Consider the following 12,294-nt stretch of genomic DNA (forward strand, 5'->3'; position numbering starts at 1 on the left):
TGTATATTAGCTTGGTTCCAAAGAATTGAGCACCAACACAATAGGGTGTTTCGTCCCATAAGCCTACTGACTTCCCAAGAATGTCTAGACCATTTGGGGACTTTGTGACTGTTGGTGGAAAGATCGAAAAAAGTTGCCTCTCACGTGCTTGAAACTCCATATCCACTTAGCCAAAAGAGAATCTTGATATCCACAGGATACTTGAGGATGTTCCAACGAAGGAGGTGTGAAGTGGTGCTATTTCTGCTCCGTCCACAGAAACATTGTAAAGCATCTTTCAATATCATCTTCCAACCTAACATTTTTATTGCTAATATTTTGAAGTCGAGGGTGGGCTCAGGCCCCCTTGGGCCTATACAAAATCTGCCTCTGCCTCCAGTTTTGGGTTTTCAAAACAAATTGTGGATATAGGATCCTTTTTTGAAACAAAACAGGTGGCTTGGAAATTCAGTTTTAGCTTTTGATTCTCCTGATTTATTCAGTCACTATGAAGCCAAATATAATTATTATTACATGCTGGAAGGGAAATGAGAGAGATTGGGACTTGGGCTTTAGAAGAGGGCTCTTCGATTGGGAGATTGCCAACTGGACCAAATAGGTGAGAATGATATCCAATTGGGGGCTAGGGTGGATAAAGTGGAGTGGTCCATCAGTAATTCAAGAGTTTTTTCTTCAAAGGCTATTGTTCTCAAGCTAATTGAGGCAGTCCCCTCCCTCAAGATTCCCCTTTTTGGTGCGATTTGGAGAATTTTGGAAGGAGAACTATCCTAAGAAAATTTAAGTCTTTCTCTGGACCATGGATCGCACTATAGATCTAAACATCCCCACTGTAACCAAGAATGTGGTACGTAGTATTGTACCAATACTCTGCCCAATGTAACCACGAATACACTGATTTGGCCGTTCACTACAGAAGCACCTTAGGTAAGTCTCAACACGTTTATTCACAACCTCAGTCTACCCATCCGTTTGTGGATGATATGCCGAGTGTCACAATCGCTCTTTCGGAAGCTTTTCTTAGCGATTGTGCGGCACTTGTCCCCGCTCACGAACAAGTCAGCCAACCCGAATACAGACGGTCGATGGCACACCGAGTGCCTCTCGCAACCTCCACTCCGTTTTAGGGAAAACAGTTTTAGAAAACGGGTTTGGACAAAAAGGTTTTCACAAGCATTTTTGAGTATATGAGTAGAGAAAGAAAGATTGTAGTAGACTAGAAAGCAATGAGTAACAACAACGGCTTTATAGAGTACTCCTCTGGGTATGGGAAAGTGATGATTAGTCTTATCCCCATATAATGCATTTTGAACAAAAAGCCAACTGACACCCTTGCATATACAAAAGGGCGAATGGTCACTTACAACAAAAAATACAAGGAAAGCAAGCTAACTAAACTAATACAATACATGACATGAAAACATGATAAAAGGGGTTCGATCGGGCATGCGGCCATGGACAACAGGCCTTGGACAAGCATGACCGTGACACCGAGCTTCCATGCACTTGTGTCCCAGCTGCTTGGAACAACTCATGCCCGAAATGACTTATCCCACAAGAAACAATTGATTTAGGGTACCTATGTAATCGTACAATCTCCTTGATAAAAGCCTTTGCCACTATCTTCGCAGTAAATGGATGTTTTACTCCGATGAAGTAATCATATTTGTTCAATATGTCCACCACCACAAAAGTCACATCAAAACCACTGGCTTTAGCCAAACCTTCAACAAAATCCATAGACATATTCCCAAATTGCATTAGAAATTCTCAAAGGCAACAAAAAACAAGTTGGAGACACAGCAAAGACTTATTCTTCTGGCAAACGGTACACTCCTCAACATACTTCTTTGTATCACTCTTCATCCCTTCTCAATACAATTCACCCACCAAACACTTGTACGTATGCAAAAGCCTGAATGGCCTCCAAATACAGAATCGTGGTAAGTATGCATGATTGTAGGCAACAAAGAAATCTTGGAAATCACTAACCTTCCCTTATACTTGAGTATACCTTGCTGCAAAGAAAATCGAGACACACTACTATCATCCTCCTTCAACTGTTTGATAATCTCAACAAGCTTTGGATCATTCTCAACTTCATCTCGAATCATCTGAACATCCAAGAAAGTTGGAGTTGAGATGTGCGCCAAGTGAACCACATATGGCATGCATGATAAAGCACCCGCTGCCTTGTTTTAAGGGCCATACCAATAGCATACGTCAAAATCATACCCAACAGCTTGGATAACCACTTCTGATGTTGAGGTTGTATTACTCTTTGTTCAAGCAAATATTTCAAAGCTTGTTGATCTGTGATTACGTTAAATTTATATCCCAACAAATAGGATCTCGTTGTACTGCCAACACCTGCCATTAGTTCCCTCTAATAAACTGGCTTCACATGGTTCCGAGCAGACAAGGTGTGACTAAAATAGGCAATAGGCCACTTTTGTTGAGACAACACTGTTGCCGAACCAAAACCCAAGCATCTGTCTCGATTTCAAATGGTCTAGTAGAGTAAGCATTGGCAAGATCACCATAGCATTCTTAAGCTTTTCAAACGCTTATTGAGCCTCCCTTAACCATTCACAAGCTCCCCGTTTGAGCAATTGACTCAATGGCACTACCAAACTGCCATAGTTCTAGACAGAGCTCCGATAATACCCAGTCAATCCAAGAAACCCATGCACTTCTCAAATTGAAGTAGGGATTAGCCATTCAATCATAGCCCCGAATCTTCTCAAGATCAACTTCCACACCTTTACACAAGATCGAATGTCCTAAGTATTCCACTCTTTCTTGAGAAAATTGACATTTTTTTCTATTCGCATACAACCCATTTTCACGTAACACCAATTGAACTATTGACAAATGTTGTAAATGCTCTTCAAAATTTGTGCTATACACCAATATATCATCGAAGAACACAAGTACAAATTTACAGAGATAAGGCTTAAATACCTTAGTCATCAAAGCTTGGAACGTAGATGGGGCATTGGTCAACCTAAATGGCATGACAAGGAACTCGTAATGTCCTTCATGCGTGCAAAATGTAGTTTTATCTACATCCCTTAGACCCAGTATGATATGATAATAACCTGATTTCAAATCAATCTTCAAAACAGAGTCACATCATAGAGTTCATCGAATAACTCCTCAATCATGGGTATAGGAAACTTGTTAGGGATAGTAACATTATTGAGAGCTCTATAATCGACACAAAATCACTACCCTCCAGCCTTCGTATTAACTAAGAGAACAAGGCTTGAGTGTGGACTAGAGTTGGTTGAATAACCCCCGAAGCTAGCATCCCATTCACCAATTTCTCCATTTCACTCTTCTGATTGTAAGCATAGTGATATGGCCTCACATTAACCAGTCCTGCTCCTTTAAGATGAACATGGTGGTCTATTCCCCTACACAAAGGTAACTCCTTAGGCCATTGAAAAACATCACCAAACTTTTCCAACACCTCGATTATAGCATCAGTAGGATTCACAGTGTCATCTATCCCATAAAAAGACTCCAATGTTTCGGTCCTTCTAGAGTCCAACACTCCACCAAATACCCATGGTCATCACTCTCCCACATCTTCATCATCTTCCTTAGACTCACTCTTACTTTAGTCAAACTGGGATTGCCTTTCAACAAAATAGTTTGGGTACCCTGTGTAATTTTCATTGTCAACAAATGCCAATCAACCTAAGTCACTCCCAATGTATGTAGCAATTGAATTCCCAACACTACAGCAACTCCTACTAACTCCAATGGAAGAAAACCTCCCATCTTCACATCTACCAAAGCACAAACTCCCTTACCTTTGACAGCAGCTCCAGTACTCATGATTACTCTATAGTTAGTTGTCTCTGTTATAGGCAATTACAATGTCTCCACTAATAATTGAGCAATAAAATTGTGTTGTGCCATAATCAACCAACACCACGACATTTTCCCCTAGAATTAATCCACAAATCTTGATCGTTCCCAGATTCATGAGACCAACCACTAAATTCAACGATAATTATACCACTTTCTCAACCCTCCTGTTGTAATTCAACGTGCTCCAATACCTCCTCACCCTTTTCGAATGCTTCAAACTCGGACTTTACAACGATGTCCTGCTAAATACCTTTCATCACTACGGAAACAAAGGCCTTTCTCTTTGCGCGCCTGAAATTCAACATCAGAAAGCCTCTTCATCGATTATTCCCTTTTCACTCTCGTTGCCGCTACCCCTCTGAATGTGGTCGTCCTTGTTGGAACAGTTTCATTCACCTTGGTAGCATCTTTTTCCCCCATCGACACCATGTTCTTAGTATTCAGAATTGTCAAAAATTGGGCTTCACTCATAGTAGTATTCTCCAAGTCCGATTCAGCCCGAACTAACTCATGATATTCCACTCGTTAGGCTACTTTCATCATATTAGCAAGGTTCCTGCTTCAACCCAAGGTAACAGCCATTCATAAAAGTATTCTAAAGAACATCATCAGTAAGTTGTGGTAATGGTGCTAACAACTTATTAAACAAGTTAATATATTCTTCTACAGTAGCTTCTAGCTTAATGGCTAAAAATTGACCGTAAATGGTACCTTGTTTTGAAGAACGAAAGCATTGCAAAAGGCACATCTTCAACATTTTCCAATCTCCAAACAGCTCACGTTCCTCCTTCGCGCGATACCAGCCGAACATGATAGCTTCAAAACTAATCACAACAACAGTCAATTTCTCAACCTCCGTCAACTTGTTGGATTTGAAAATAACGTTCAGTGCGAAACATCTAAGAATCTAGATCGTTTCCATTAGAAACCGGCATTGCAACCTTTTTAAATTTACTTCGTTCTCCTCCTCCAACTCTAATTCTCATTGGCAAAATTTCACTCAACAAAGTCGGAGTTTTGCCAAATTCATCAACAGACTTTGCAAGTCCACTTGATTCCTCATAAACCATGGAAACCGTAGAACGATTGGGATTAATGGCAATTTCCGACGCCAATGTCGCCAAAACTTTCCTTGTTTCATCAGACATCTTATGTTGTTTTTCTGCTTGAATGCTCAAGCCATTCTACACTCTCAACAAAGTAGCTAAGGTTACTTCAATTACCTATAGTTTTTGAATATCTACAGTGATTCCAACAATCACTTTGATCAGTAGCGTCCAACTTCTCCTCAAATCTCTTCTACGCCATCTTGCCTAGCCTTCCCAAGTTGACGCTCTGATACCAATTTGTAAGATATCAATAGTTGAATTCTTATTGAAATCAAGATAAACTAGCCTAGGGCAAGCGCCAAATACAAGTCCTCAACCTTTGCAAAGATTGATTCTCCTCCCTGCTCTCTCACACTCGAGAAAGATACCAGACTCCAAACGAACTTCCCCTTCCCTCCTCCTCTCATTATAACATTCGTCTCTCTCCTCTAACTGTGGTCCCCACTATCCCCATTGGTTACATTTCCTTTTCCCTTTCTACCTTACGTTGGTATTGAAATATAATAAGAGGCCTACGTTGGTATTGAAATATAATAAGAGGCCTAACACATGCATGATACACTCCAAAGAAAATGTTCCAGCTAGTCCCTTCCCACCAATATGCCCTTTTGTGTCATAGAGAAGTTGAATTTCTTGACCACCTGTTCATTCGTTGTCAGTTCATTCAAAAGAGTGGAGTTGGGTGCAAAAAGAATTCGATTTGTTCCTTTGTCTTCTGCAAAGAGTTGAGGTTTCGCTAATTGAAATGTTGCAAGGTGGGTGGTTTCCTTTTTTTCCCCCTTGAAAATCACAACTTTCATTGAGAAAAAAATGAAAGAATACATTAGCATATAAAAAACCAAGCCCACAAAAATAGGACACTCCCTTTACAAGAAGGAGCTCCAACTATGCAAGATAACACATATAGAATAATTACAAAAATACTTTCGAAATTGAAGCCCAAAAGGAAACATGATAACAAAAAAGGACTATATTTCCCCATTCCCCTAAACACCCTGCTATTCCACTCACCCCACAAAACCCAAAGAACTGCACACACTCCAGCAAGCCAGAGAAACTGGCCTTTCTCCCCAAAAAACTAATTGAGGAGGAACTCCTTGATCATAGCACTGGCATCTCTGGGACGAATGCTAATCATACCAAAGGTTTGGAAAAAAGAATCCCATGCACCACTCACAAAGTCACAATGCCAAAGACGGTGTTGTGGTCAATGGCCATGAGGCCTACCATTTGGGGTCCTTGGCTAGAAAGACCAAAGACTTATTTGAAGACAAAGCAACCTCTTTGAGTCCTTTTAGCAATGTCCCGCTTGCATCACGGTGACGTGTCAAACAAAAGAATTGTATAGCCATAGTTTGTCCATGATTCAAAAAAACTGAAAAGCTCTTTTTTAGTTCTTAGGGAGGGGGTTCTCTCTTTTTATGAAAAGAAAACAAGGTTTTTCATTGATGAAATGAAAAGGGTCTATTGCATAAAGTACAATAAAACAGAATAAGCAAATGCCCAAAACTGGACAAATCCAGAAAAGTAAAGCAGATACAATCAAATACAACCTATAAAGGAAGGGGTCCCTTGCCCCCTTTTTTTTGTTGGGGAAGAAAATGCACATTGTCATATGAGATCTCAGGTCACTTTCAAGTTTCAATATCCTGATTAAAAAAAAGGTAATGAATCTTGTTATAATTCTATAATTAGGATTTTCCATTCTTGTAAATATTTTGTGATATTTTCCTTTTCTATGCTTTGCACACTTGTATATATTCATATCTTTGGTGAATGAATAAAGTATTCTGATTCTTTCTCAAACCTAAGAGTTTTACTTGGTATCAGAGCTCTCTAAATAAACCTAGGGTTTTTGTGAACCTTAGGGTTTGAGAATTTAGAACCCATTTGTGATACGTTTAGGGTTTTGTGGAGAGGTGAGTGTACACTTTTGCTCACAGTCGCCGTCTTTGGTTCGTTCGCCGTCGTTAGCCGCCACCGCCGCAAGAAAAAAAAAAAGGAAGCTGTTTTTTTCGACACCGCCCAGTCCAAAGAGAAGCCCAGCCGCCGATCAACAAAACCTCAAAGTCCGGTTGCCATCTAACCAACGCGTGAGGCTCACGCGCCAATCGTTCTTCTCTGCTGTCCGTCCACGCGCCGGCGCGTGCGCCGTCCTTTTTTGTTCGTTTTCTGTGGGTTTCTTCAGTGTGGTTGACTCTTCTTGGTGGTGTCTGTTTGGGATATATAGATATTCTCACTGCTTGTAAAGACATCTCTTCGGTAAATTAGGGTTTGACTATCTGTTGTCCGGTGTTTATTGTTTTTGAGGTAATGGCTGATCAGAAACCAGTAGTCATGTCTGAGATTGTTCCTATGGTGTCAAAAGTAACTAAACACAAGTTGAATGGATCCAACTACTTTTCATGGAGATCAAATGTCCGCCACTTTATTAGGAGCATGGAGATGGATGATCACATCACAGAAGAGCCACTGATTGATGCTAATAAGAAGATTTGGTGGCGGGATGATTCAAGGATGCTTCTACAAATCAAGAATTCTATTGACTGTGAAATTGTTGAACTAGTAAATCACTGCAAATCAGTCAAGGAACTATTGGAATGTCTGGATTACCTTTATTCAGGGAAAGAGAATATTAATAGAGTGTTTGATGTTTGTAAGACTCTATATCAACCTGATCAAGGAGAAAAATCTCTTACAAGCTACTTTATGGAGGTTAAAAATACATGCGCAGAATTCAATGCCTTGATGCCAATCAGCACGGATCCAAAAGTTCTAATGGCTCAACGTGAAAAGTTACATATCATGAGTTTTTTAGTAGGACTTGCACCTAAATATGAGATGGCCAAAGATCAAGTGTTGTCAAGCTCAAATATCTCCTCGTTGGAAGAAGTTTACACTCGAATACTTCGTACTGAAAAGACACAAGCAGTTACATCATCTGATTCTAGCAGTGCTTTGATTGGGCGCACAAATGATTACAAAGGTAATAAGGGGGTTGAATCAAATAGCTTCAAAGGTCATCCAAATAACCAAAGATCAAATCCAGGAGATATTGTTTGCTATTATTGTCATAAACCTGGTCATACGAAGTGTGAATGCAGAAAATTGTTGAATAAGGGTCAGAGGATGCCATCACCCTCTGCACATGTCGCCTCTACTCCTGATAATCTTGACAAGTCAATTATCCAGGAGGTATTGTTTGCTATTATTGTCATAAACCTGGCCATACGAAGCGTGAATGCAGAAAATTGTTGAATAAGGGTCAGAGGATGCCATCACCCTCTGCACATGTCGCCTCTACTCTTGATAATCTTGACAAGTCAATTACGATTTCTGCAGAGGAGTTTGCTAAATTTCAGCAGTATCAAGAGTCATTGAGGGCATCAACTTCTACTCCCATTACGGCCATCGCAAAGATAGGTAACATTTCTAAATGCCTTCTTTCCTCCACATCAAAATGGGTCATTGACTCTGGCGCTACAGACCATATGACAGGTAACCCCAATTTATTCTCTAACCTTTGTACATCTACCTGTTCACCTAATGTCACTATAGCTAATGGAACCTCCACTCCTGTTTTAGGATCAGGAACCGTCCATCTTACTGAATCAATTTCTTTGTCATCAGTTTTAAATTTACCACATTTCTCGTTTAATTTGATTTCGGTCAGTAAACTCACTCGTGATCTTCATTGTTGGGTCTCCTTTTTCTCCTGGTTATTGCTTATTTCAGGATCTTATGACGAAACAGACTATTGGTAAAGGGCGTGAATTTGGAGGTCTTTACATCTTTGAACCACAAACACCTACGGCCATCACATGCTTAAGTGTGTCGTCTCCTTTGAAGAGCATTGTCGTTTGGGTCATCCTTCTATCTCTGTGTTGAAGAGTCTTCGTCCACAACTTCAACATCTGTCTTCTTTAGATTGTGAGTTATGTCAGTTTGCTAAATTTCATCGTTTGAGTTTATATCCTCGAGTCAATAAACGAGCTAGTGCTCCTTTTGAATTAGTCCATTCTGATGTTTGGGGTCCTTGTCCTGTTGAGTCCAAAGGAGGGTTTCGGTATTGTGTTACATTTGTCGATGACTATTCTCGTGTTACGTGGTTATATTTAATGAAAAGTCATTCTAAGTTACTTTCTCATTTTCGTAACTTCCATGCTGAAATCCAAACTCAGTTTAGTGGTGCTCTTAAAATCCTACAGAGTGATAATGCTAAGGAATATCTCTCATACACTCGAGTCTTATTTAGATGCCCATGGCATTCTTCATCAATCTTCTTGTGTCGATACTCCATCCCAAAATGGAGTTGCAAAACGAAAGAATCGTCATCTCCTTGAGACAGCCAGAGCTTTGATGTTTCAGATGCATGTTCCAAAATCCTTTCGGGCTGATGCTGTTTCCACAGCTTGTTTCTTAATAAATCGCATGCCTTCTTCCATTCTTAAGGGTGAGATACCTTTTCGTACTTTATGCCCCAAGCAAAATTTGTTTCCCATTCTACCCAAAATATTTGGTTGTACCTGCTTTGTTCGAGATGTTAGGCCTCAGCATACCAAGCTGGATCCAAAGTCCTTAAAATGCGTTTTCCTTGATTATTCCCATGTCCAAAAGGGGTATCGGTGTTATTGTCCTAGTCTAAATAAATATTTCGTCTCTCCTGATATCACGTTTTTTGAACATACCCCATTTTTTTCATCATCATCATTCTCTCCGAATAAGAGTCAGGGGGAGCATAAGGAAGTAGAGGATGATTTCCTTGTCTACACAGTTACTTCTCCCTCTGATCCTCTTCCTGATTCATCTCTACCTGTGGTTACCTCTACTCCTCCTGGTGTATATGGAGCAACCACCAGGGTTTGTTGCTCAGGGGGAGAATGGAACGGTGTGTCGCCTTCGTAAATCCTTGTATGGATTAAAGCAGAGCCCACGAGCTTGGTTTGGTAAATTTAGCCAGGTGTTTGGAATGCGAAAGAGTAGGTTAGATCATTCAGTTTTTTTTAAGAGATCTGAGGGTGGTGTCATCTTGTTAGTTGTATATGTGGATGATATTGTGATTACCGGTGATGATGCTTCAGGTATCCAGTCTCTAAAAACCTTTCTTCATAGTCAATTCCATATAAAAGATTTGGGCATGTTGAAATACTTCTTAGGAATTGAGGTAATAAGAAGCAAGAAAGGAATTCTATTATCACAAAGAAAATATGTACTTGACTTGTTGACTGAAACAAGAAAGCTAAGGGCTAAGCCATGTAGTATCCCAATGATGCCCAACTTACAGCTCACAAAAGATGGAGAAAGCTAGGTGTACAATGAAACAGAATAAGCAAATGCCCAAAACTGGACTAATCCAGAAAAGTAAAGCAGATACAATCAAATACAACTTATAAAGGAGGGGTCCCCTGCCCCCTATTTTCTTGCTGGGGAAGAAAATGCACATTGTCATATGAGATCTCAGATCACTTTCAAGTTTCAATCTCCTGATTAAAAAAAAGGTAATGAATCTTGTTATAATTCTATAATTAGGATTTTCCATTCTTATAAATATTTTGTGATATTTTCCTTTTCTATGCTTTGTACACTTGTATATATTCATATTTTTGGTGAATGAATAAAGTATTCTGATTCTTTCTCAAACCTAAGAGTTTTACAAATCTAAATAAAAACGGTGCATAATTCATGTTCTAGTCCTTAAAATATTAAAGAAGTAAATTACACACCTCCATCACTTGTATGCCTTCAAATCCAGCAGCATCAATCATATCATAGATTTGATGCTCTATAGCAAGCTCAGTGAGTTGATCAGTTACTTGACATTTCCTCCCAAATTTCATATGATGTTTATAACCAGAAATATCATCTCTCCCAAGAGTGGTGCTCGTATCAAAACACTTTGGAGAAAACTTCTTTAGTAGATGTAGACAACAATCAAACTGTGAAATGGAGGAATATTAGTATTAAAATGAAATGAGCGTAAAGGTCTGACGTCAACGAAGGAAAAGAGAATATATACGAGAAAGAATTAATGAAACATGAGATTCCACTATACATAGTTATAATGTTTGGAAAAACATATGGCAATAACTTTTTCCTAGAGGAAACAATTTCATTCAAGGAGAGGAAACCAAGGCCCATCTTGAAGTTTGTCCAGATCAAAGTTCTTTCTTATCTTGGTTTCTTCTTTCTTTTGGGTATTTGTTTCAATAAAAGGCAAATTTCGAGTTAAGACAATTTTAATTTGAAGTTTAGCCCATCTGACCTATTTTAGATGGATTTTTTTTCTTTTATCAAAACAAGATTTCAAATAATTCTGGATTGTAAATTCTATCTTTTTTATACATCCAAACACCAAAAATGATTTCGAATTCCTTCTAACTTCAAATCCGTGAAAATCCAGGGGTTTCCAACAGGGGGTTAGAAGTAACAGTCACAAAAAATGACATATCCACAAAAAATAAATATATCAAGAAGAAGTACGAGGCTGTTTGTGAGGCTAGAATATAATCAAGATTTGGGTCTACTTCAATAAGGATGAAATTGAGCCAAAGGAGCTTAACATAACTTTTATTCATTTGCTTGACACAAAACGGACGTTGAGAAGAAATGTAGAGGGATTGGTTCTTCCTTAGGATTTTTGTTCTAAGTATTAATGCCTCCCAATCCCAACAGCATCCAAATAAAAATGTTAACTTTCTTTGATTTTCAACCCTTCTTATTAACTTTCTTTAATTATAAACCCTTCCAAGTAGAAAAGACCAAAGAGTTGCAACCAACAATCGCATGACTAAAACACCAATCTATAGGGCTATTTGGATGAAGTCTCGTGGAGGGAGAGCTTCATGTTTACGTGGAGATTTTGGGTGTGGTATTGTCTTCGCTTGGTACATGTGTTTTGGCTAATGGTAAGTTCAGGCCAGGAGACCACTTATCCCCTCTCTTTTCCCAGAGGTTCTCAATGCCCTTGGAATGCCCTTGGAATGTTAGTATGAACGGGAATGAACAAGGATGTTGTCGAGAGATGTACCAAAAGACCAAGGGGATTGATGTTTTTGGGGTTTTCTAGTGAGAGGCTAGAGCCATGATTTTGATCTCCAGGATAGTGATCCAATCCATGTGCTCATTCAGGTGTCACTGCCCCATTTGTAATTTTCTTCCTCACGTTTCACCTATCTTCTACCCTCTCAACTCAAACTTTCAGAATCTCAATTGTTCTAATTTCTCTATTCACGATAGTTTTTTAATGAAAAGAACCTCTCAAATCCGGTAGACAAGGCTAGATTTAATCAAGTTTTGATTGATGAAA

At 39.2% G+C, this 12,294-nt stretch overlaps 1 protein-coding gene across 7 annotated transcripts in view; it reads right to left on the bottom strand.

Annotated features, from left to right (window-relative positions):
* LOC120090216 (B-block binding subunit of TFIIIC) overlaps positions 1–12,294 on the bottom strand; it is a 59,755-nt gene that overhangs the window by 22,855 nt on the left and 24,606 nt on the right. For all 7 annotated transcript variants that reach the window (XR_005485472.2, XR_005485474.2, XR_016524686.1 and 4 more), the window contains exon 5: positions 10,712–10,924. Coding sequence is in view for 3 of the 7 variants with exons in the window: in XM_039047804.2 (XP_038903732.1) it covers positions 10,712–10,924 (213 nt within the window). In the remaining 4 variants the exon portion in view is untranslated. The remainder of the gene's footprint in view (positions 1–10,711; positions 10,925–12,294) is intronic.

Source organism: Benincasa hispida, chromosome 1 (assembly GCF_027475165.1).
Source record: "Benincasa hispida cultivar pf3 chromosome 1, pf3_genome.v1.1, whole genome shotgun sequence".
Taxonomy (NCBI): Eukaryota; Viridiplantae; Streptophyta; class Magnoliopsida; order Cucurbitales; family Cucurbitaceae; genus Benincasa; species Benincasa hispida.